This window comes from Fundulus heteroclitus, chromosome 13 (genome assembly GCF_011125445.2).
Source record: "Fundulus heteroclitus isolate FHET01 chromosome 13, MU-UCD_Fhet_4.1, whole genome shotgun sequence".
Classification (NCBI taxonomy): Eukaryota; Metazoa; Chordata; class Actinopteri; order Cyprinodontiformes; family Fundulidae; genus Fundulus; species Fundulus heteroclitus.
The window spans coordinates 37,236,091-37,261,668 of NC_046373.1; the positions used below are offsets into that span (position 1 = coordinate 37,236,091).

General features: G+C 44.3%; 2 protein-coding genes across 4 annotated transcripts; one reads left to right on the forward strand and one right to left on the reverse strand.

Annotated features, from left to right (window-relative positions):
* Window positions 1-169: 169 nt before the first annotated feature.
* On the reverse strand, window positions 170-10,976 carry usf2 (upstream transcription factor 2, c-fos interacting). The gene is made up of 10 exons (XM_012851562.3): window positions 10,276-10,976; window positions 9,844-9,887; window positions 8,181-8,296; window positions 7,982-8,101; window positions 5,846-5,999; window positions 5,684-5,771; window positions 4,217-4,275; window positions 2,945-3,036; window positions 2,731-2,859; window positions 170-1,110 (listed from the first exon to the last, which is right to left on the reverse strand). The coding sequence occupies exons 1-10, from the start codon at window positions 10,311-10,313 to the stop codon at window positions 1,021-1,023; spliced, it is 930 nt and encodes a 309-aa protein (XP_012707016.1). The 5' UTR covers window positions 10,314-10,976; the 3' UTR covers window positions 170-1,020.
* A 3,141-nt stretch (window positions 10,977-14,117) lies between these two features.
* On the forward strand, window positions 14,118-25,203 carry LOC105916913 (lamin-A). Of its 3 annotated transcripts, none has more exons than XM_021310058.2 (13): window positions 14,118-14,970; window positions 15,306-15,656; window positions 17,984-18,140; window positions 18,238-18,363; window positions 18,438-18,608; window positions 19,296-19,421; window positions 20,383-20,603; window positions 22,409-22,685; window positions 23,967-24,074; window positions 24,154-24,273; window positions 24,368-24,424; window positions 24,553-24,750; window positions 24,989-25,203. In XM_021310058.2, the coding sequence occupies exons 2-13, from the start codon at window positions 15,319-15,321 to the stop codon at window positions 25,022-25,024; spliced, it is 1,935 nt and encodes a 644-aa protein (XP_021165733.2). In that variant the 5' UTR covers window positions 14,118-14,970; window positions 15,306-15,318; the 3' UTR covers window positions 25,025-25,203. The 3 variants fall into 3 exon arrangements, with proteins under 3 accessions (XP_021165733.2, XP_012707015.2, XP_021165734.2); XM_012851561.3 differs by having other exon boundaries at window positions 24,556-24,750; XM_021310059.2 differs by having other exon boundaries at window positions 15,312-15,656.
* The last annotated feature ends 375 nt before the right edge of the window (window positions 25,204-25,578 follow it).

Sequence of the window (25,578 nt, forward strand, 5' to 3'; positions counted from 1 at the left end):
GCTGCAGTGGCCTAGTTAAAGTCCAGACCTCCAGCTGAGTGGAAGGCTGTAGCAGAACCCTCACTGAGCTGAAGGAACATTAGAGTGGAGCAGAACTTCTCCATAACGCAGACAGAAACCATTGCTGAGGATTTCCTGGTTATTCTTTGTGAAATAAATAATGGCGTAGTCATATTTTAGACATTTACTTCATTTTAAGACCAGAGGAGGATTATATTTTATTATGCTTCATAAAACAGAGTGGACAGCTTGAGGTCTTCTTTTTCCTGAAAACTGTTTCTGAGACGAACTTCAGTCAGATATAAAAACGTGTTTTATTGTGTCAGAGTGGGTCATGCCAGTGGTTCTGGGTCCATGCTGCGGTGCCGTCCAGTGTAAACAGAAGCTAGTTAGTCGTCAGTGTCTTCTCCAGCAGCCGGAGGAGCTCCTCAGGTCCAGACTCCTCAGAGAAACATCTCACCATTTAATGCCCAGCAGAGGAACGGAAACGCTAACCATCCTCTCTGCAGTACGGCTTCTGTACATCTCCTCCAGCAGGAACACAAATCAAGCCCACCTCTCTACACCGGTACCTGAGCTATGTTAACAAAAAGGTTCTATTAAGGCGTTAAATCTAAACTAAAAACTCTCATTTCTGCGTGATTACAGCCGCTCCCAGCCTGACGTGTCCTCAGCGCCGCCGTGAGGAACAGCCGGAGGGGCCGTCAGAGTTCAGCCACGCCGCTTCTCCTCTCAGTCACTGCCAATAAGTTAAAGAGAGCAGGAGCCGTCGCTCACGTCACGTTTAGTGGCTTCACACACTGAAAAAGGGTGAATTTAACAGGAAGATGCTGAGATGAGAAGAAGGTGGAAGCAGAGGCGGAGGTGGAGAGCTCCGGGTAACGGAGCCCTGCAGGGAGCAGCCGGCGCAGGGGACGCCGTCCACGCTGGTCCGGGTCCAGATGGAAGTCGTCCCTGCTCCGGGTCCTGCTCGGATTCACCGGTGGAAGCCGTGTGTGTGACGGCCGACGGCGCCGGGGCTCACTGCGGCGTCTCGTCGCCGTTGACCTCCACGCCGTGCTGCTGCAGCTGAGCTCGGAGCAGAGCGTTCTCGTTCTTCAGCTCCTCGATCTGCAAGGAAACAGATTACCGGAGGATCAGAGACGAAGAACGACACCCCCCACCTGTCAGTTACTAGGGCTGATGGAAAATAATCTAATTGCGATTTTTTTTCTTAATATTGTGATTTAATGCGATTTTTTCCCAGTTTAATTTATCATGTCTTTTTAAACATATACAAACAACAAATCAATTTGTTTCCTCGCTGTGCAGATTAGTTACTAAATAACCCACAGCATCTAAACTCAGAGCAGAAATGATTGCGTTCTGCCTACAATATATTTCAACCAAAATTGCAATTTTGATTTTTCTCTGCATTAACCACAAGCAACAAAAATAGCCTCTAAATAAAGACGTTTGTAAACAAGGACTATTTAAAACAAGAACTTTTAATGTTTCTATTAATCAGAATATTGTTCAAGAGAACAGCTTTTAGTTGATTTGGACATCAATCCTTGTTGAACATAAAGTGCAACCAACAAACAAGTCTATGTATTAAACTGATTGACCTGAACTTAATGCTTTGTATGATTATATAAACTCTAAAACAAGTAATAAAATTAGATTTTCTCACTGCTGCAACTGTCTTCCCTTCCATGTGGAAGCAAACCCACTTTAAACATTTTACCAACACCTAATCGATGTGTCTAATTCACTAATTGTTACATAGCCAAAAATTGCAGACTCTGCGATTTGGAAATTGCGTTTTTTTAAAATTATATTGAAAATGCGATTAATTGTTCAGCCCTATCAGTTACTGTAAGTTAGTTTGGCCTGATTCTTTCTCATCCTCATTTAATTCCTCTAAAGTTGATGTATTTATTTTACCTAGTGTCTGAATGTTGTGAGCCTTTAAAACACAAAGTTAAATTCATTTTTTCTCCAAACAGTGCTTTGAAAACATTCCTGCCTCTTAAACTTTAACATTTTTCACAAGATTCCAAACTTCTGCAGGTAACTGCAATGCAAAAATAGAACTCAAAATAAAAAAAATATTTCTTTAAATGAGAGAATTTTTCCTTAATTTGAGCAGGTAAATAAGATTATTTGCCAATGGATTAAGATTTTTTAACTTAAAATAGGAACAACTCGTCTCCATTATCTTATTTCAAGTGAAGTATATCTAATTATTTTATTTTAGGGGTAGAAATACTAATTCCATTGGCAAATAATCTTATTTACCTGCTCAGATCAAGGACAAATACATTCATTTCAAGAAAATTTTACTTATTTCTAGTTGGTAGCACAAACTATTCAGGTGTATCAAAGCAAAAGGACCTTGAATTCTCATTTTTGTTGAGAATCTATTTATAGTTTCCATTATAGAAACTATTTGCTGGTTTATCACATAAAATCCCAATAAAATATGCAAAGGTTTGTGTTTTTATTAATTGTTTTTGTCTGTTTTTAATGCCTGGCAGGTCTTATCGCGTTTTATTTCATCTGGATTTCACTCGTTTCTGCTTTTAGTCTCTCCTACGTCTGTCTTTGTTCCTCTTTGCTGCAGCGTTCTTTCTAAATAAAGTTTGCTCAGACTGGATGACATCACTAGTCCTGTTCTCCTGGCGCCGTGCGGCCCAGGAACGTTCTGGCCGGTCACGTCTGGACCGCGCGCCGTTAGCGCTGCTCCACCTGTTGCCTCAGCAGCTCGTTGTCCATCTCCACGCGCTCCACCTCCTTGTAGCCGTCCTGCAGCCGCTGGTTGTTCTGCCGCAGCTCTCGGATGTAGTCGCAGGCTTTGGACAGGATGCCTCCTTTACTCTGAGCAACACACAAAGTTTCAGGGGTTTTGCAGAGGAGCTAAGGCGGAGGCTGTTCGGCCCGTTCGGCCAGCAGAACTGCTCACCGCGCCGGTTCTGGTGTCCACGCTGCAGTCTGGGATCAGCTTGGACAGCGTGACGATCCAGTTGTTGATCTTGTCTCGTCGTCTTCTCTCCACTGCAGACAGAGGAAGGAAACTCGCTTTATTAAACATTTTCACACAAACTTCAGTTTGTTTCACTGGGATTTTATGTGTCAGACGAAGATTAGAGGAAGGAAAATTAAACATTTCTTTACAAATAAAAGTTGCTTCTCTGATCAATGCTCTCCTGGTCCAGTTTACAGCAGGATCAGGTTCTACAGAACCTCCCAGAGTTCTGATCATCATCAGGACCTGGAGAGAGGATGGACCACCTGCAGACCTACCAGGACATGGACGTCCACCTGGACTGACAGGCTGGACCAGGAGAGCATTGATCAGAGAAGCAGGAGGACCATGGTGGCTCTGGAGGAGCTGCAGAGACCCACAGCTCAGGTGGAGGATCTGTCCACAGGAGAAATATTTGTCCTGAGCTCCATACATCTGGACTAATGAGAAGAAAGCCAGAAGAAGCCTTGGCAGCAGTTTGATGAAGGACAACAACCCTAAACACCATGGGAGCTATGATGGGAGCACGTTTCCTGGAATGGCCTAATCAAAGTCCAGATCTGATAGGCAGAGGCTGGCTGCTGGGAAAGCTAATGCATGCCACACTTTTCAGATTTCAAATGGAAAAAAAACATTGAAAACCACTAAATTATTTTCCTTCAGCTCCACAGTTTTGTGGCAGGAACCGAATAGAACCGAGGCAGACGTTCAGTGGGTGTGAATACTTTAGCAAGGCTCTGTTTACATAAATACCAAGAAGTCAGATAAATTCTACCAATCTGTCTTTTATAGCAGCAAAAAGTCAACTGTTGTTGACAGAAAGCCAGTTTTCCACGAGCCAGGAGGAAACTGTGGGAGGAGGAGTTCTGATCAGGGGAACCAGAACCGAACACTTTGGCCCACATGCACAGCGGTGGAGGAAATCTAACGCCAACACGTCACCACGGTAACCCCGGTAAACGTCCTGGACAGCACTGCGTGAGAACCCCAGAACTACATCCAGCCGTCCACACCCTGACGGTGGTGAGCTGCACTGCAGCCACAGCTGCCACACAAAGTGGGCGAGGCAGAGTTTGAACCGGCAACCCACTGGTTACAGGGCGAACTCCCAGCTCCTGCAGCCCTGAGCACGGTGGTGGCAGCATCATGCTGTGGGACTGGGAAGCAGGTCGCTCTGTCACGCTGCAGAGTGGAGGAAAAGCCACGTACCCTCGTTGTGCTGAGCTCGCCGCCTCTCGTCTCTGGGGGCCCGCGGTCCATCAACCTTCCTGCAAACACAGACGGTTACTTCAACGCTGGAAAAGTCGCCGGCTGAAGCAGAACTTTTAGACTTGAGCTGAAGGTCAGGGAGGAAAGTCGCTGTGCAGCCGCAGAAAGCAGCTCCTGCAGTATGGAGCTAAAACAGCGACATTGAAGAGAGATTTGACATTAAAAAAATTTGACATCAAAAAGTCAAACATTGTTAGAAAGTAAAAACTTGGGATGATTTTCTCATTTTAAAGCTTTTTTAAATGGGATGTTTTCATTGTTACTGCAGAGTTCCTCCAGCTATGATGTCCCTACAAGGCGGCGCTGTTTGGCCATCGGGGGCGGGGCTAAACTGAAGGCCCCTTCAGGGACCCTCTGTTTTTCCGGTACTCTTCATCATCTACCTGCTGATGATGAAGAGGTAGATGGTTTAGCTCCATGTCTCTACAATCATTAGCTGTATAAGCTAATGAAGATAATATTAATGAAAATATAAAACGCTTTACTGTGGTCAAGCAGCGGTACTTTACCGGAGCTTTCCACTAATCTTGTTAAACCGAGCCAAGCCGAGCTCGGTCCGAGGTTGGATCGGTTAACCGTGCCGAGCTTGGTTCTTACGACCGTTTACACATCACGCTAGCACGTTACCTCGCCTCCTAGTGACGATCTGCGGTACTACTGCTCTCTGGGATTGAAGGAGGGACTCAAGCAAATAAAAATGGCGGCGCCCGTAACATTCAGGAAGTTATGCTTGGTTATAATTGTGATATTTGGTTGTTAGCAGAGAGTCAGGCGAAGAAGGTCCAATCAGCAACGGTTCATCACACTGCTAAGCAGAATCATCTCTGGAAACCGTGTGTCACGGTAAGGAAGCTAAAATTATTATGAATGTCTGAAACCGCAAACTTAGTCAGCTGACTGTAAGGAGATGACGCGGTCTGCTCATGCTCTCTTTGTTATCAGAGAACCGAGGCAGGGAAAATCTGGGCCGAGCCCACCTATCGAACTGGTTTAGATTTAGCGCGGTTCGGTTGTGTCTGGCTCGGTTCAGTTCAGTTGTGATCCATTTACACTCAAAGTTATCTCAGTTACCGAGCTCGCATCATTCTCGGCTCGGTTAATAAAGGGTGGTGTAAACGGGGTAATAAGTTCACAGCAGGTAGATGATGAGTACTGGAAAAACGGAGGGTCCATGAAGGGGCCTTCAGTTTAGCCCCGCCCCCCGATAGCCAAACAGCGGCAGCTTGTAGTGACATCATAGCTGGAGGAGCTCTGCAGTGACAATGAAAACATCCCATTTAAAAAAGCATAAAATGAGAAAGAAGTTTTACTTTCTAACAATGTTTGATTTTTCAATGTCGCTGTTTTAGCTCCATACTGCGTCTGCTAAACCCGCACGGCGGCGACGCCTGAAGGCCGGCTACTCACGTGGTGTAGGTGTGGGTTCTGGGCGCGATGGTCCGCGGACTCGCCGTCTGCAGAACCTCCGACGGACTCATCATCACGTAAAACTGGCCTGGGTTCAACAGAACAAACAGCGTCAGCGTCAGCAGACGGGTCCGGGTCCCCCGGAGCCCAGCGCCTCCTCACCTCCTGCCTGGGTGATGGCCGGGTCGGCGGCCTGAACCGACACCGCCGTCCCATCGCTGACGGCGGCCGCTGGGAAGTAAGCGAACCGCGTCTCTCCTCCGACGGCCTCCCCGCCTGGACTGCCCCCGTTGCTGAAGGAGTTCTGGATCACAGCCTAGGAGTCAGAGAGAGGAGCACGTCAGAACCACTGAGCTATATAATACACTGGAGGGCTGATTTAGCTGAAAAACTGAAGTCACTGGCCGCCATCTTGCTACTCCCTACTCTCACAGAATCCCACAGGATTTGGTTGCAACAACAAGCAGTTTTCTGGCTGTGTGAAAACGTTTCACAGGTAATTCTACAGTCAGTGGATGTACTAACACTATCAACTACTAGGAAATTAGGTGCTGAAATATTTTACATGTTAAATATATATATATAAGTATGTGTATATGTATATATATGTATACAAATATGTAAATATATGTTTTTGTATATTGTTATTTATATATTTATAAACGTTAAACATATATATTTAAATGAATAAAATGCAAAATATTTCAGCACATGACTTTCTCAGTACTTGATATTTTTAGAACATAACATAAAACTATATGGCATTTGACATTTTAAAAGTCTTAAGCCCCCCCTGAACATGAGAAAATCCTCGTTATTCGATGCTGTAGTGCACATATTCCCTAGTTACTGGGGGGAAATAGGGAGTACCAATACAGGGTTCCTACAGCATAAGGCAAGTTAAATTCAAGACTTTTTAAGACTTTTTAATGACACTTGAAATAAAAAGTTAAGACCAAATTCACGATAAACAAGAAAAACCTGGATGCGACAACTTCACCCAAATGTTTATTTTAACATAAACCATTACTTTCTGGCCCAGTAGACATGTTTAAAATTTTGAAAAATATTTCATACAGGAAGAAAGCTAAAAAACACAAATTACAGATATATTTTTTAACAACTACTGAACTGAATTCTCAAACTTTGTTTTGTTCCCTACTAAAATAAACTATTTTGGTATCTGGTGACAAATTTAAGACCTAAGAAAGACTGATTTAAGACATTTTAATGCCAATTAAGGCCTTAGTTTTAGGTTACAGAATTCAATGCCTTTTAAGGATCCGTTGGAACCCTGCAATATGGCGGCTGGTGGCTTCAAAGCGACTCGTTCAAACAGACGGTGATTAGCACTCCAGTGTAGAATAGAGATCAGTGTCAGAACAGGAAGAACCTTCTCCGTCGACCCAGAACCGTGGCTGCGCTAACATCTGCAGCAGAACCCTCAAACATCTGCCACCCTCATCTGGACCTACAGAAACGTTTGGTGGTCCAGCTCTTCTGGACGTCGCAGGAAAAGTAAAGAAACGGGTCCAAACCGAGTCTCGCTGACCCGGTGGAAGAAGAACCAACCCGGACCGCTTTGAGCTAAGTGCAGAAACGAGCAGTGTTGCATAGTAACGAAGTAAAAATACTTCACTACTGTACTTAAGTATATTTTGGAGTACTTTATACTTTTCTCGAGTATAAATTTTTTTGATAACTTTTACTTTTACTTCACTATATTTCTGAACTTAATTGCATACTTTTACTTCAATACATTTTCAATGTTTGCTTTAGTTACTTGTTACAAAAAGAGTAACTAAACCATGTTCTTAGTATACACCCCCTGGTCTACATTCTGCCTGCACTTGGTTGTGTACAATTTTAAAATGCTTAGCACTGACCTTACTTGAAGAAGGAAAACTGAAAGCTTACAAAAAGGTTGTATTTTCTATTTAAACTTGGTCTAAATTTCTCCTGTACTAGGTTGTTTATGTTATTTTAAGTGAATTTGACTTTCTAAGTTTACCAAAATCTAAAAAATGTCATTCAAACTGCATTTGCTTTGTTTTACTTTTTACTTATACTTTTTATTATATTACTTGAGTACATCTATTTTTACAGTAATTGTAATACTTAAGTACAAGACATTTCAGATACTTTAAGACTTTTACTCAAGTAACATTTCAGTCAGTGACTTGGACTTTTACCAAAGTCATACTTTAGAGAGGTACTTATACTTTTACTTGACTCTGAGATTTCAGTACTTTATACAACACTGGAAACGAGGCCCGGTCCAGGAGGTTCTGGACTCACCTGGGCCACGGCCTGAGGAGCTCCAGCGAAGGCAGCAGCGGAGACGACGCTGACGGCGCCGGTGGCGTCCGCCGTGGCTTCCAGGTGGTCCTCCGTCACCTGGACCACCCGGTAGGTCACCTGCAGACGGAGCGCGCCGTTAGTCTGGGATGAGACCGGCAGGCGGTCCCAGCAGAAGGTTCTGGAAGGTCCAGCTCACCTGTCCTCCGCTGTTCTCCGTGCGGAACTGGTACTGAACGCCGTGGTCGGCGAAGGCGGCCTGGGGGACGCTGGCGATGGTGACGGCCGACTGCTCGTCCGGCCCGACGGCGTCGCCTGCAGAAACGGGTTCAGACCCACGTTAGAACCCTCAGGAGAAAAAAGACGGTTCCCGTCCAGAACCAGGAAACCCAATAAGAAAAAAACACAGTTATGGTTTCTAGTTTAACACAGCAGCTAATTTACCGTATGTTTCAGACGATAAAACTGATGGTGCGCCTTATAGTCTGAATAATACGGTAATCGGAGTTTGATACAGGATTAAATAGTAATCTTAAAATAAGTAATAAGCATAATACAGGGTGTTGTGATTGTGGCAAATTAGAAACAGTCCAACATATTTTTTTAGAATGTAATAAATATACTCAAGAAAGAGAGATGTTGCGTAGAGAGTTAGGCAGAAATAAAAATAAATTAGACATAAGGGAGTTGTTTCAGAGATCATCTGGGGATGTAGTTTTTAGGAGTATTTTTAATTTTCTAAGAAGAACGGGTATTTTAGAGAGGATATAATAGGTTGTCTGATCCATACTCCATTCTGGAAGGTGGCGGTAATGCACCTTTAAGTTGTTTGCCAACCGCCATTAAAAAAAAAAAAAAACAGAAGAAGAAGAAGAAGAAGAATCGGAGTATGGACCGAGGGAGTCATGACTGTGTCTCTGAGGACCAAGGATGTCCAGGTTCCTCAGAAATGATTGTTCTCCCTCCACAGAGCAGAACTTCCTGAAGCCGCCGGAGGAATCTGGACCTTCAGGGAGCATCTGGTTCTGGATGCAGAACCAGCTTCCTCACAGGTACATCAAATAAATTAATAAATAAATAAATAAATAAATGAGAACTTAATTTATTATTATAGATTAATTACTCCTGGAGTGAAACATTTCAAGCCTTTACTTTTGTAATTTGGATTATTTCTGGTTTACAGAGAATAAAAACCCAGCATCCACTGCCTGATGGGGTCCCGCCCTAATTGGCTAATTAACTTGAAACACCTGCAAAGGTTTCCTGAGCCTCTAAAAGGTTTGTCTGGGTCAGCAGGCGTTCAGAGGGATGTTTCCAAGATTACTTATAGAAAGTTGAGTGGAAGGAAAAAGTCTGGAAGGAGGCGCACCTGTAAGGAAAACCACAGCCCTGAGAGCTGAGTATTAAATGCTAATTAACGTGATAACAACTAGAAAAGGAAATCCTTTCAACTTCATTTAGCCGTATCTGACGTCAAACGCTTCTGGATTTGTTTAGTTTTGACAAATCTTCAGATTTCTGGTTTTTGTTTGCTGGTTTGAATCCCAACCTTCAGTAAGCTGTCATCTATAAAGTGCCGGGAGAAGTAATGAGAACATTAACAGCATAACAGACTAATTCTCTTTAAACAGTCTGATGTAAATCATTTCAATTATTTAAAATATTAAGATTAAGCTGTGGGTAGTTCAGATTCAGCAGCATCTGTGTCTGAACTAATAAACTATAACCTGAGAATAGTGGCTGGGCGGTTTTTAGGTGATTGATCTGCAGCTGGTGAGGAAATATCTGCACTTTCTGCTGTTTTCAGTGCAGAGAGCGTGTCCGCGTAAAAAGAGTGGCTCCGTGGGGAGGTTTCCTCTCACCTTCCTGCAGCTGCACCACTTCTTCCGTCTCCTGTTTAGCGTGACTGAAACACGAAGAACAAGAAGCATGAGTCAGTTAAATGCAAATAAACACGGTGACCGTGCAGGAGCAGCGGCTGCACAGCGCCACCGCGTGGCCACACGTGGAGATGCGCCGCAAAGAAATCAGGTTTGTGCAAAATGAGCTGAAAATAGACGCATCGTGCATCTGAACGTTTGTGCGTATCCTCATTTAAATGAAATAAATGACTTTGTGTTGACGTTTGCACGGTTTGCACAGAAGCTCATCCTCCCACGAGCTCATCCCGCATCATTTCTAAACGCATTTAGTCGGTTTTAAAGAGCCGAGCGGCTCCGGGGAGGTGAGCTGCACTGAGGCCGAGGCAGCGCGCCCGGAGGCGGGCAGGAAGAACCGGAGCAGCAGCCTCTCACCTCACCGAGCCCTCCAGGCTCTGCTCCAGCATCTCCATCAGGATGTCAGGAACTTCAGCGGCGCGGGTGGACGGAGATGGAGGCCCTGATCACGGGGACAAACACCCGGGTCATGTGAGGAAGACAGTCCGGGACACGTGAGGCGCGGAGCGGGCGGCTGCGCAGCTGGAGGCCGCCGAGGAGGCGCTGTGAGCGGGGAGACCGAGAAGGAGCCCCGGGCCGCGCTTCGGTCCGCTCGGATCGGGCTTAGAACGGCTGGAAACGCAAAGCGAAGCTGGATCCGGGCCAGAACCAGACGGATCCGGGGCTTTTTGTCCTCCCTGTCCTCTGAGCGCTCTGCGGCTGTTTCTGCGCCAAAACTGCGGCTCTTAATGCGCCCAATAAGACGCGGAGTGGACTCCTTCTCGCTCCCCAGGACGGGAGAAAACCACTATTTTTAATTCTTTTACTGTCAGTTTTTACGCGTAGAACATCGGATCGTGTTTCTGTAACCACGTGACTCATAATTCGGGCCGTTTTAACGTCCAGAAGCAGGTTCTGGTTCCGTTTCTGTGGGTTTTTGTGGAATGAAACGCGTTTCCTCTGAGACTGGCAGCTTTGTGTTTGGGAACATCGGTGAATATGTCTTCTCAAAAGCCCACGCAGCGTGTTTTATGTCACTAACACGCGGACACTCGGCTCATCGTGGCTTTTTTTCAGCTTCTTTACTCAGGTGACCGCAGAGATCCAATACGGGTTTTCTCACAAACCACATGACAAACCCAGGCGGCCATGTCTGCCAGGAAAAACTCCTCACGGCCCAGTTTTATGGCAGCCCGGGTCCATTTTAAGTCCCGAAGCAACAGTAAACCCCGATTTAAGATTTACTGCACATCAGAGGCGCTTTAAGCGGCGCTAGAGCTAACGATTCAGGCTTCAGACAACATGTCTGCGGCGCAGCTCATCGATCACGCTGCAGTTCAGCGGAGGCGCCGCAAGATGGCGCTGTGGTCCAAACACCAGGAAAAGCTGATGGTGCGGAAAATGTGTTTAAACTTCATTAAAGAAAAGGGAACAACTGCGCTCATCAAGTTGTCAAGAACAGATGCAAAATAAACAAAAGATGGAAACTTGAGTATAAACACAAAATAACCTCATTTTAACACAAAATTAAAGTATATTAAAATGTTTAAAAAGATCACACGGTTTAAGGCTTTTTTTAAATTTATCCATTGAGAAAATCCATCTATCCAAGCACTATGTATGTACACACACACACACACACACACACACACATACATACATACATACATATATATATATATATATATATATATATATATATATATATATATATATATATATATAGTTTCTGGGCTATTGGAGGAAGCTGGAGTATTTGGAGAGAACCCCCACATGCTTAGGGAGAACAGGCAAACTCCATGCATAAGGACTAGACCTGCATCATTACTGCTCCACTGAATATAATATTCATATACAAAAGTAATTCTGTGAAATTTGCCTGACAACCGGAAGACTTGGATTTATGGATGTATACTTTGAACAGTATAAGTAGTTAGTAGACAGAAACCCTGTTTAGAGAAGCTGTATGGGCTATTTATAAGCGACCAGGTCGTTCGTCAACACCGTCGCCATATTGTGAGGGGCAGTGGGGTCCAGCTGAGTGGGAGACTGGGTCTGTTGATCTGTCAGCAACACAACACCTTCTGTTTTATATTGGTACTTTATTAACTAGAAAATAAATATATATGATCCAATAAATTATCATTACTAAGGTTTTGTTCCTCCAGCGAATGGAGAACATGCACTAATAAATATCGGCCATTAAATTTGTTGCCATCTCAGTGTTGTGACTCTTTGAAAATATGCAAACTTTGCAGAATTAGTCGTTTTCATTAAAGCCGACTAATATTGGTCCAGCTCAGGATATTAAATTACAATAATTCAGAATAGATTTTTGGCCTATAAAACATGGGCCAAATGTCCAGAACATTCTCATGTTTATTACCAAGGTTTTGAAAGCAGTGACAAATTTCTAAGAGCAAAAATGTCCCTTTTTTTTAAGGTGTACTGTAGTTTCAAAGCTCCTCTTTTTGTTCAGGGGATTTTTGCCTCATTTTTAAGACATTTCACATTTTCCATTCATTCAATGGCAAACAAAGTATTATTTAATATTATTCAATATAAAAAACAAAGAGGAAACCAGGAGGGTATTTGAACCTTCTACCCGTTAGTTTTTCTGATAACATCCACAGAAGCGGGTCATCCCGGTATTTAATGCTCTCTGGGACTTGGCCAGCAGAACATTTCACCTTTAACTCTTTGTCAACGTGCCGGATGTTTCCAGAGTGAAGTCCACTACTCTGCACCGTCTCCCAACATTTTCTCCTTTGATGACGTGAAGCTGCGTTGGTTTCTGGCTTTCTTCTTCTTGGCCCACCTCCTTCAGCTCGGAGCATCCGGTCAGCAAGACCTTTGCCTGTTGAACGGAGGATGTGTCCTGATATAAACCGATGACCCAGAAGGTTCTCATCGCTCCTTTGACCAGGAACATGGTGGCACATTTTTATTTGAGTTTCCTTTTTAACATCTTTTAGAAGATAAAGTTTCACTGAATCACTTGTCTTTACAGTTCAAACATGGCCTCTGCATTAGGGATGTTCCCCCGTGGCATTAGTTGAAGTCTCATAATTGGCACCCAATGCAGGCCCCTCCTTCTTCCACCCACCAACCACTTAAAATGCAAAAGAATGATCTGAGATGCTGGGATGAGATAATGCAAGAAGAGACGTAACTTAACCTCCTTAATCTCAGCCACAGGCAGGAAACCCTCACTCGACGCTCAGGGCTGCCGCTGAGTTAGATACTTTCTACCTGTTGCTCCGCACAACCCCTTCTAATGCTGCCCTGGGCAACCGCCCATATGGCGCACAACACACAAACTTATCCAATATTCAGGATCCCTGATTGATAAATTATTGTAATGAGAAATGCCCAAAAAGAAGGAGAATTCCTGCTTATGGTTAACTGTAAAAGAGTCTAACTTTGAGTAATTTGCTAGAATTGATTGACAGATGTTCAATTCTATTCAGTTTTATTTATATAACACTGATTAACATCACATCATCTCAAGGCACTTTCCAAAGTCAGCTTCCATCAGATCCTCCAGGTTGGTGAGAAAGTTTCCTCTCTAAGGAAACCCAGCAGGTTGCATCAAGTCTCTCCAAGCAGCATTCACTCCTCCTGAAAGAGCGTAGAGCCACAGTGGACAGTCGTCTGCATTGTTGATGGCTTTGCAGCAATCCTTCATACTGAGCATGCATGAAGCGACAGTGGAGAGGAAAACTCCCCTTTAACAGGGAGGAGAACCTCCAGCAGAACCAGAACCAGGCTCAGTGTGAACGCTCATCTGCCTCCACCCACTGGGGCTTAGAGAAGACAGAGCAGAGACACAGAAAGCTCAGAAGCTCACATTGACCCAGGAGTACTTTCTATGTTAGAGAAGACAGAGCAGAGACACAGAAAGCTCAGAAGCTCACATTGACCCAGGAGTACTTTCTATGTTAGAGAAGACAGAGCAGAGACACAGAAAGCTCAGAAGCTCACATTGACCCAGGAGTACTTTCTATGTTAGAGAAGACAGAGCAGAGACACAGAAAGCACAGAAGCTCACATTGACCCAGGAGTACTTTCTATGTTAGAGAAGACAGAGCAGAGACACAGAAAGCACAGAAGCTCACATTGACCCAGGAGTACTTTCTATGGTAGATGGTAATATAAAATGTTCCTATTTTATATTTTAATTTAGCCTCTGTACACAGAATGTCAGAACAATCGCCTCTTTCCAAATGACAAGCACGGTGGTGGAAGTCTGACGATGTGAGCTTGTTTCATGCCTTGTAGTCACTGGGTGGACCGTGAACTCCTCTTTATACTAAAGTAGTCAAAGTCAAATGTGAGTCCATCCGTCCAACAGCTGGAGCTCGGTCCAAACTGGATCATCAGCAGAACCGTCATCCAAAACACTGCGGCAGATCCAGAACAGAATGACTGAGAAAGAAAAGAATAAAGTTGCTAGAATGGCCTAGTCAAAGTCCAGACCTAAGGAATCTTGTCTGAAACATCGCTGGGCTGAAGAGTGAACTTAGTTTCCTCCACAGCGATGCAAGAGACCCCGACTGAGAGCTGCTGACGCTGAAGGAGGTTCTACAAGCCGATGGATCCGGGAAGACTTCATGTTTCATTCTCGTCTCTGTCACATAAACTTTAGACGCTGGAAGCGGGTCTGATTTCTCTGGTAGCGACTGACTGCAGTGGAAAGAAGAGGAAAAACAGTAACTGCAGCAGCAAATGGAAATACTCTGCAGATTGTTTTCAGATTGCGTTGAGTCAGTGGCTGTAATTATAAACTCCACGGTGGATTTGTGTGTTTAGCTGAGCCGGGGATGACTCACTCATTCAGACTCCCACAGCCGGCAGACACAGAACAACCACCTACCGGGTGCCAGACTCTGGGCCGGCCTCCCTCCTCTCCACCCATCTCATTCTTTCCTACATGGGCACTCAGATCAATCTGCAGACGGCTCAGAAACAGACCCGGCGGTCAGGAGAAGGAAGACGAGCAGAAGAACCAACAAACGAGTCGGAGAAGAACCCCAGACAGAGTTTCTTCTTGGTCTAACAGGATTTAAAAAGGTAAAGCCTTTTGTGTGCAGAGATTCTGTATTTGGGTAATTTTTGGGTGGAGTCGTTGACCCCTCCCATGACTCGGATTAATGAGACCTTTTGTGTTTCGTGCATTGAAGACAGGAGAGTCAGACATCACCTGTGATCTTTGTAGGGATCTATAACACGAACATATTCAGGATTTAGTCTTTGTAGCAAAGATCTGAGACGTTCTGGTTTTACTATAATTACACACAGGGAGAGTAAACTCTGCCAAGGCGACTAAGAGCAGGACAGACTTGCTTGTAAAGCAAAAAGTTAATAATCTAGAGAAAATCTTCACCGCTGTTTTTTTTTCATCAAAGCTACAGAGGTGAAATGGCGACGCCCAAAAACACACCCAGAGGGGGAAACAGTCCTCTGTCCCCCAACCGCATCACTCGGCTCCAGGAGAAGGAGGACCTCTGCAACCTCAACGACCGCCTGGCCGTTTACATCGACAAGGTGCGCTCTCTGGAGGCGGAGAACGCCGGTCTGCGCATGCGCATCACCGAGTCCGAGACGGAGGTGACCCGGGAGCTGACGGGTCTGAAGGCCGCCTACGAGTCCGAGCTGGCCGACGCCCGCCAGACTCTGGACTCGGTGGCCAAAGAGCGAGCGAGGCTCCAGCTGGAGCTGGGCAAAGTCAGGGAGGAACACAAGGAGCTGAAGGCCAGGTGGGTCTACAGTCCGCCTCACACCGCGCGGTTTTAAAAAACTTATACAGACGCGTCCGAGTCGCTCTGTCTGAACGTGACACCAGAAAGTCTTGATGGTAACCCGCATCACGACGCACCGTCCATCAGATGCCGGATTGCATGGTTTCATGTTGCATCCGACGGATTTCTGATTAACAGCTTCAGACTCTACAGACGTGGTCGCAGCAGCACGCTGAACCTGAAAGCACTGAAGCATTGTGAATATTTACTGAGATACAAACCGGCAGAGGTTAAAACCTTCACGTGTTACATTAGAACGGACATGTTGGATGTTCAGGTCAGGGTTCCTAGTGGAACCAGGACTTTTTAAAATCAGTTCCAACCGGGTGAGAGTTGAATTTGTTTTACTTGAAACTCTAATTTCCAGCTTACAATAGAAGAATTAGAGGGGAATTTACCTGCCTAAAGCAAAGAGTACACATTTTAAATTTAAAAGCAGGGTTTTATATATATGTTTGCCGTCTAAACTTGTAATTTAAACACTTGAAACTTCTGCTTTCTTTCAAATACGCTCTCAGATTTAATGCTTCTTAGGCGGGTGCCTTTTTATTCACAGGTTCCCCTTTATGTCAGGGGCCCTAAATTTGTTAAACGCGGCCCTGCCTGGTTGGTACATTAACATTTTTTATAGTTACAATGGAAACATTATAAAGTAGCAAACAGAAACAGTCCAGTTCCCCCAGAAGGTGCTGCAGTATATCTGGTTCGCTGTTTATATTCAGTGTAACCGAATGTTTCGCTTCCTTTTTAACAGACGAATGAGTAACACAAATAAATGTGCAAAACTTTCCAGTAAAAGCGTTTCTTCTAGACGAGACACAGAAGAGCTTTTATCTGGTGATCATGGGACGCGAGGAGCCTGAAGGTTCATCTAAAACAACATCTTTAAGTGCAGAAAAATCAGAAATCCCCTCCGTGGGTCTGAAAGAAACAACATTAATAGTCGCAATTAGATATAATTAAACTTTTGTTTTGCATGTGGAGGTTAACGATGGCAGTTTGAACATCTGAGGATCTTTCTAGAAACAATTTTAACAAATCTTAATCTCATTTTCTTTAATTTACTTGGTTAATTTCTGCACTGATGTTAACATATATTAGATAAATGCAGCTAATCTAAAGAAGGATCAGAAAGTAAATCGTGAACTGCTTTATGCTCTTAGAGGTGTAAACTGTGAATTAATCTGGGCTTTGGGGGGAACGTTCACACACAACATTCGGCCCGGTGAACATAACATGTGAAGCCTCAGCAGCTCATCAGCTCTGAACAGCAGAATCTTTTTTTAGGAGCGGCCTCTCCCTCCTCGTGGCTCCTTCCTGCCACATCCAGCTCCTGATGACTAACTCTTTCCCCGTCCTGCTCCTTCGCCATCATCACATACGTGGCAGAGTCCGCTGGTCCTTTCTCCTCCTCGTTTTTCCATGAATATCGGGGGAAACCTGCCTGTGTTGGGCCGGGCCCCGCTGTTGCTGCAGCAACCAAACACCGGCGGCTTGTGGTTAGCGGATCGCCGAGGACTGAGTCACAGGGGCGGAGCGGAGGGGGGGCCAGCGGGGCCCGGCCCACCGCCCACTACGGCTCTGCCTGAGGCCTGATCTGGGTTAAAAATGGATCTGTTTGTATTTATATGCTGTAAGAGGACCTCATGCATCCATGTGTGGAAAGAAATGCTACTACACTGCAAAAACAGATCTAAAAATTAGCAAAATGTTCTTAAACATAGTGCTTTTGTCCTTGATCTGAGCAGGTAAATATGATCATTTGCCAATGGAATTAGTATTTTGACCCCTAAATTAAGATAATTAGACATCCTGCACTTGAAATAAGATGATGGAGATGAATTGTTCCTGTTTTAAGTGCACAAATCTTATTCTATTGGCAGATCATCTTATTTACCCGCTCAAATCAAGGACAGATACACTAGTTTTAAGAATATTTTACTTATTTTTAGTTCCGTTTTTGCAGTGTAACATCAACATTTATGATAACTATAGTTTTTTACCTGTAATTCAGCAATGTTAGTTTATTTATTATGCAACAATTGAGACAGTTAAGCTAAATAATACATAGCTGCAGGTATTTTTAAGCAGTTTTCAACCTTATTCAAGAGAGAAATATTCTTCTAACCCACTTAGTGATCAGAAAATGACCAAAATGTGACGTATCTCCAAAAACGAGGCCTCAGTGTTCCCAGAGAGCCGTTCTGGTTCACGGAGGCCACGGTCTGGTTCTGGGCCTGAACACGAGCGGGACGAGCGGCTCACAGCTGTCTGGGTCTTCGCAGGAACACCAAGAAGGAGTCGGAGCTGGCAGCAGCCCTGCAGAGGCTCAAAGACCTGGAGGCTCTGCTGAACTCCAAGGACGCCTCTCTGACGACGGCGCTGGGAGAGAAACGCAACCTGGATGTGGAGAACCGGGACCTGAAGGCCCAGGTGGCCAAGGTGAGACTCTCTGTCAGCGCATCAGCGTTAAAAACATTTAGTTTCGCTGTTCTGTGGCAGTAGACGTTGCAGATTCTGACCCTGTCTTCTGTCCTAGCTGGAAACCAGTCTGGGCGACGCGAAGAAGCAGCTGCAGGATGAGATGCTGCGGAGGGTGGATGGAGAGAACCGCATCCAGACTCTCAAAGAGGAGCTGGACTTTCAGAAGAACCTCCACTCTGAGGTTCCCCTTAAACCTTCTTCTCTCACACGGCTGGTTAATAATGGGGCCAACAGAGTTTTTCTCTGTTCCACCAGGAGCTGCGGGAGATAAAAAGGCGCCACGAGTCTCGGATGGTGGAGCTGGATAGCGGCCGCCAGCAGGAGTTTGAGAGCAAACTGGCCGAAGCGCTGACGGAAATGCGCGGCCAGCATGATCTGCAGATCAAAATGTACAAGGAGGAGATGGAGAAGACCTACAACTCAAAGGTAGATCACCAGAGACCAACCTGCAGCTGCTAGAGCAGCTTCTGGACATGCAGACCCTGCAGACACCCAGTGGACCATGATCTCCTCTGTTAGGAAAATGATCTAGAGTTAAAAATGAGACAACCTGACAGCTGGAGCTCAGTGCACACTGCAAAAAGGGAACTAAAAGTAAGCAAGATTTTCTGAAAATTAGTGTATTTTTCCTTGATTTGAACAGCTAAATAAGACTATTTGCCAATGTGATGAGTATTTTTACCCCTAAAATAAGATAATTTCACATCCTGCACTTAAAATAAGCGGATGGAGATGAATCGTTCTAATTTTAAGTGAAAAAATCTTATTCCATTGGCAAATAGTCTTATTTAGCTGCTCAAATCAAGGAAAAATACCAACGTTTCAAGAACATTTTACTTACTTTGAGTTCCCTTTTTGCAGTGCAGACTGGGGTTGAACAAAACAAGTTATTTTAATGGCCTAGTCAAAGGCCAGAACCTCATCCAGACTGTAGGCGGTAGGTGGGAACCAAGCAGAAACAAATGAACAGAGGAGATGATGCCGGGTCGTCTCCAGATGCATGAAACCTAAACTCTGAAGATTTTAACTCAGGAAGGACACGCAGTGTGGCTCAGCTGGTTTTTGCTGACTCTGTGTTTCCGTCTAATCCACCGTGGGGTTTCCACCCGGCAGCTGGAGAGCGCGCGCCAGTCGGCGGACCGGAGCAGCCACCTGGTGGGAGCGACACACGAGGAGCTGCAGCAGACCCGGATCCGCCTGGAGTCCACGTCGGCTCAGCTCAGCCAGCTGCAGAAACAGGTTCTCACAACTTCTCGTCTCGCTGCCGTTAACAGGGACATTCAGGGTGGTCCAGCTCACCTTAACTCCTGTTTAAATCACAAAATATGTCATTGTGTCCGTGCTTTGCTGTGAATTAACTCCCTGGGTTAGTCTCACATGAACTCATTCTGCAAAAATAACCACCGACCACTTTCTCTATAGCATATAGCATCACCCTACGCTACAAAAAGGGACTACGAGTATGTACAATTTTCTTGATATTAGTGTATTTTTCCTTGATTTGAGCAGGTAAATGAGACTATTTGCCACTGGAATAAGATTATTGCACTTAAAATAAGAACAATTCATCTCTATAATCTTATTTCAAGTGCAGGATATCTAACGATCTAATTTAAGGGGTAGAAACACTCATTCCATTGGCAAATAGTCTTATTTAGCTGCTCAGGCCCGTATTAAGACAATGTGGTGCCCCTGGGCACTATACCTCAACCCCCCCCCCCCCCCCCCTTACCCGTGCTGTCCTCCGGTCAAAAACATCAGACATAATCAAGGGGATTTCTGTAATGTAATTTACTATTTACTAACTTACACAACTACATGTAGGCATATGAGCAGTGAGCAATATTCAAATATTGTTGAAATCAAAAAAATCTTGATTTATTTTTTATTTATTATTATTGTGACATCAATGTTCACAAAACGAATAATGCATGGTCTTTCAACAATTTCAAGTAAATAATATAACAATTTATGAAAAATATATTTTTAAAGCGTGTGTCATGTGGTGCCCCCCCATGGTTGGTGCCCACTGGCCCTTATGGATAATCCGGCCCTGTAGCTGCTCACATCAAGGAAAAATATACAAATTTCAAGAAAATGTTACTTACTTTTAGTTATTGTTGCAATGAAAATGTTCATAAACTTTTCCAGCTGCTTTGACCTTGAAGCTTCTCCATCTTTGATGCTCTGTCTGGTCCAGCTGGCGGCCCGCGAGGCCAAGCTGAGGGAGCTGGAGGACGCTCTGTCCCGGGAGCGGGACACCACCCGCCGCCTGCTGGGGGAGAAGGACCGGGAGATGGCCGAGATGAGGCAGCGGATGCAGCAGCAGCTGGACGAGTATCAGGAGCTGCTGGACGTGAAGCTGGCTCTGGACATGGAGATCTGCGCCTACAGGAAGCTCCTGGAGGGAGAGGAGGAGAGGTAGGGTTCACCAATGTTAGTCAATTTATTATGCAACAACTGAGACAGTTAAGCTAAATAATACATAGCTGCAGGTATTTTTAAGCAGTTTTCAACCTATAAACTGGAGCTCAATAAACTGACTGCTTAAACCAGGGGTGTCAAACTCATTTTGGTTTAGGGGTCGCATACAGCTTAATCTGATCTCAAGAGGGCCACATGAGTAAACTCATTGCAAGATTAAATAGAACTAATAAATGTGGACTTGTTGTTGATTTTTATATTAAGTTAATTTCACTTTTACACAATATATTATGAATAACCTCAGCGTTTTTAAGAAAAGTATGTGCAATTTCAACAATACTTTTACTCAGTTAAACATTTACCGATCACAGTGATTATACAATGTTGAAAAACATTTATTCACATTTTTTGGAACCTAAAAACACTGTCCTGCATGACAAAATACATCAAACAGATAAAAATTAAGAAATTATTTGAATTTTCCACACCTGAAGCTTAATCTGCTAATTAAAACACAGCGCCCCTCGTGGACAATATAGGAACTGCATATTTTCAATTAAACAAAGTACATGTTTTTTTCAATAATTGTTTTATCATTCTCTTCCTTTTATCTTGTCCACTTGTGAAAGTCAAATCTGATGAGCTCTTTGTGGCATATTATTGCCACATTGCCAGACAGGACACTGGGCGAAAAAAAATAAAATAAAATAATTGTTCGGCGGGCCGGATCCGGCCCGCGGGCCGTATGTTTGACACCCCTGGCTTAAACGACGTAAAATCTTGAATGACCTCAAACTTCCTCAATCTAAATGAAAATAAGACCGAAATTATTACGTTTGGTTGCAGTCCAGCAGTTTTTCCTCCTGGCTCCTTAGGCCCTCTTACACCTAATATTCAATCATCAGTAAAAAATCTTGGTGTAATATCTTATGACAGGTTGAAATTCGATCGCCAGGTTAGTTCGGTCGTAAAAACAAGTTTTTACCAGTTAAGAATTTTATCAAAAGTGAAAGGGTATCTGCCACGCAGAGATCTGGAGATTGTAATCCATGCTTTTATTAATACAAGATTAGATTACTGTAATTCATTATATGCTGGCTTGGACCACTCACTTTTACACCGTCTGCAGTTGGTACAAAATGCAGCTGCCCGTCTCCTTACTGGCACACGTAAAGGTGACCACATATCACCTTTCTAGCCTCGCTGCATTGGCTTCCGGTTGTTTTTAGAATAGATTTTAAAATTTTATTGTTTGTTTTTAAAGCTCTTAATGGTCTAGCCCCCCAGTATTTGACTGAGCTTCTCAGAATCCATGTCCCGGCCAGAACTCTGAGATCCTCTAATCAGTTGCGACTGGCCATGCCTAAAACCAGACTTAAAACCAAATGTGACCGCGCCTTTATGGCAGCGAGACTCTGGAATAACTTGCCTTTGCATATTCAATCGGCAGGCTCCTTGGAGGTTTTTAAATCCTCTCTAAAAATACATTTCTTTTCCCTGGTTTTTAATCAAGTCTAGGTGGACATTTGGCAAATTATAATTATATTTTATTTATCATTTTATTTAAATTGAAACATTTATCCTATTATATTTTAACCCCTTTCAATTTTTCTTTTTGCATTGTGTTGATGTATTTTAGCATTCAGTTTTTATCTTTTATCTGTACAGCACTTTGGTCAACCCCGGTTGTTTTAAATGTGCTTTATAAATAAAGTTTGAGTTGAGTTTAGTAGGGTTTGAGCCGCAGGGAGCATTTTCAAAAACATCATCTCATTTCATCACGCTGACGTCCGTCCCTGCAGGCTGCGCCTCTCCCCCAGCCCTCCTCCCACCAGAGTGACAGGAAGTCGGTCCTCCACCTCCGTCGGCCACTCTCGGTCCATCCACGGCGGCAGCGCTCGCAGCTCCCCGGCAAAGAGGCGGCGCCCCAACGACACCGACAGCGAGGCGTCCAGCTTCACGGGCGGAGCTGTGGCCCGGACCCGCATCACCCAGCAGGCCTCAGCCAGCGGCCGGGTCACCGTGGACGAGGTGGAGCTGGAGGGGAAGTACGTCCGGCTCAGCAACAAGGCAGATGAGGTGAGCGGCGGGTCGGTTAGAAAACTATCACACCTGGTGAAGGTGTTCCACAGGGATCTATGCTGGCCTCCCTCTCCCTTATCCCCAACGTCCTCACTGCAAATCTAAAAATAAGTAAAATGTTTTTAAAATGAATGTATTTGTCCTTGATTTGAGCAGGTAAATAAGATTATTTGCCAATGGAATGAGTATTTTGACCCCTAAAATAAGATGATTAGACATCCTGCACTTGAAATAAGATGATTGAGATGAATTGTTCCTATTTTAAGTGCAAAAATCTTATTCCATTGGCAAATTATCTTATTTACCTGCTCAAATCAAGGACAAATACACTCATTTAAAGAAGATTTTTACTTATTTTAAGTTCCGTTTTTGCAGTGTTATGGAACGGCAAACTAAAGTTTGTTCACTGGTGTGTATTATCGCAGATGTTCTTTATAGGGTTCTCAATCGCCTGAACCTTTCTGGTCTTTTGTTTTAGAACATTAATGCTGCATAAATACTGAAAAGATCTGACCTGAAATGTAAGAATGCAGATTCAGCCAAAGAAATGAACACTAAACAAGCAACACAGTGGAAATTGTAGAAAAGCTCAAACCTGAAATGGAAAACATCTTTCCAGCAGGGGAAAGAAATCCCATGTCAAGACATTTTAAAATGAAAATCTCTAAAACTACAATCAGATGGTATCTGCATGTCACATGACTGAACTGTACTGGATGGATGGATGGATGGATGGATGGATGGATGGATGAATAGATGGATGGATGGATGGATGGATGGATGGATGGATGGATGAATAGATGGATGGTGGGACTTTAACTCGGACTGTTAAATTTGGTTAAATGAGCTCTAGATTGAGCTTTTCAGCACCAAATGCTCCAGATCTGCTGTGAACGTGTGAGAAAGCGCTTCCTGCTCAGTGTTGGGTACGGTGTGGGGCGTGTAATGCTGTGGGCCTCTTTTCTTTTCATGGCACCAGGAACGCTTTCAGATATAAAGACATTTAATAAGACTAAACTAAACAGGTTAAGTTTGGGTCGATGTTTGTTCCTTATACCCAACAGTCTCTCAGTTTGGGACGTTTCTGTTTGAACGTACTGCCCCCTATGGGTGGAGTTGGCTTTAACCCTGCTGGGGTTTCTGATTCATCAGGTAAAAGCAGAGATTGTTTTTCAGTTTTAATGCCGTGGCTGATCTCCTCTGAGCTGCCTCCCCTCAGCATCCTGTCTGAAATCCCTCCTGATGTTTTATGTCCCGTTTGGGTCGTCCCTCCTGCAGGACCAGAATTTGGGGAACTGGCAGCTCAAGCGGCAGAATGGATCCAACTCTCCGATCGTCTTCAAGTTCCCAGCTAAGTTCACCCTGAAGGCCGGTCACAGAGTCACGGTGAGCGTCTTCACTGCAAACCGAGCATCCAATCAGCTCTCAGCCGTTTTAACCACGTGTCCATGCTGTCTGTGGTCAGATCTGGGCTTCTAATGCTGGAGGGGTCCACAATCCTCCCTCAGACCTGGTGTGGAAGACTCAGCCGTCCTGGGGAACCGGAGACCAGTTCCAGACCACTCTGATCAGCGCCAACGGAGAGGTACCAGAAACCGAGAACCTCAGTGGAGCTGATGGTAAAGCTGCCAGGTCCACCAAAGGACAAGATGTTAATGGTTGAACTGGTTTATTTCCAGGAAATGGCCATGAGGAAGGTGACCCGCACTCAGTTTGAGGATGAAGACGAAGACATGGTGAGAGGAATTGCATCTAAAACTAAACTCCCAGAACAGTTCAGGATCTAAAATGAACACAAACCTCTAGTTAGCGAGGCGGTTTGTGACGCTGCGCCTGTCCGGGTTCAATTCCCTGTCGACTCCAGCAGGTGGCGCACAGCACCTGCGCAGACGGCGAGTACAACCTGCGCAGCCGAACTGTCGTCTGCGGCTCCTGCGGACTTCCGTCGGACAAATCCAGCAACTGCTCGGTGTCGTCTGCGTCCCGCTCGTTCCGCAGCGGCGGGATCTCAGAAGGCTTGGTGCCGCATTCGTACGTGTTCAGCACGAGCACGCCTCGCAAGGTAACCGCCCTCCCATCCGCCAGATGGCGCTGTGGAGTCTTCCTCTGGTTTTTATTTGTTGGTCTTCAGGCTTTCTGAAGGTAACTCAACATACTTTTAGGTTATACTCAGTTTTTGCCATTTTTGACCCAGTTGGGCTGCCGTAGTTTGGGTGTTTTCTAGTTTAGATGAAGGCAGGGGAGCCTTTGAACCATTCTTTGTGATTCTGGGTGACTTTGTCAAAAACCTTTTCTTGCAGACTGGAGCCAGGATGGAGAACTGTCCGATCATGTGAACACATCCATGAAGAAACCGACCTTTTACCACACGGCTGAGTAAAAGGGCCGGACAACATAGCAAAAAAACATATCAATCAAATAGAAATCACACTGATCAACATCGATAATTATCAACAAATTCAAAACATTTATTTTTAGTGCAGCTCTGGCCATTTTATGCTGTTGCTTAGCAACCTATTTTTAGATACAGACACAAACACTGAATTCAAACTCAACCCTTTATTCAACCAACTTTTTACCAAAAATACAAGTTTTTAAAAAAGAAAAAAAAGAACGCGTGCTCTCTGAACTCTTTGAAGGGGGCGGAGCTTGGTTCCTGAGTCTGCGTTGTGATTGGCTGGGAGGATCTAATGATATAATATTAACCTACATGACTAGAATGCTAAAGGAAGGAAAACAGTTATTCTATTCACCTTTATTGACCCTTTATTTTCTATCATCAATATACCTCTATTGATATATTTTGTTATTGAATTATCGTCCATCCCTATGAAGTAGTTTGTAGCAGGTATTAGCTTTTAGTCCTCTTTTCATATTTTTTAATTGATCA

What these genes read in the sequence shown, in the direction of transcription:
- usf2 (XM_012851562.3), bottom strand. Translation starts at nt 10,313, where the DNA reads ATGGAGATGCTGGAGCAGAGCCTGGAGGGCTCGGTGAG. An exon ending in CGGAGAACAGCGGAGGACAG is followed by an intron (nt 8,102 to 8,180) that starts GTGAGCTGGACC and finishes CTCCGTCTGCAG; the next exon opens with GTGACCTACCGGGTGGTCCA. An exon ending in GGCCATCACCCAGGCAGGAG is followed by an intron (nt 5,772 to 5,845) that starts GTGAGGAGGCGC and finishes TGTTGAACCCAG; the next exon opens with GCCAGTTTTACGTGATGATG.
- LOC105916913 (XM_021310058.2), top strand. Translation starts at nt 15,319, where the DNA reads ATGGCGACGCCCAAAAACACACCCAGAGGGGGAAACAGTCCTCTGTCC. An exon ending in AGGATGAAGACGAAGACATG is followed by an intron (nt 24,425 to 24,552) that starts GTGAGAGGAATT and finishes TGTCGACTCCAG; the next exon opens with CAGGTGGCGCACAGCACCTG. An exon ending in GCACGAGCACGCCTCGCAAG is followed by an intron (nt 24,751 to 24,988) that starts GTAACCGCCCTC and finishes CTTTTCTTGCAG; the next exon opens with ACTGGAGCCAGGATGGAGAA.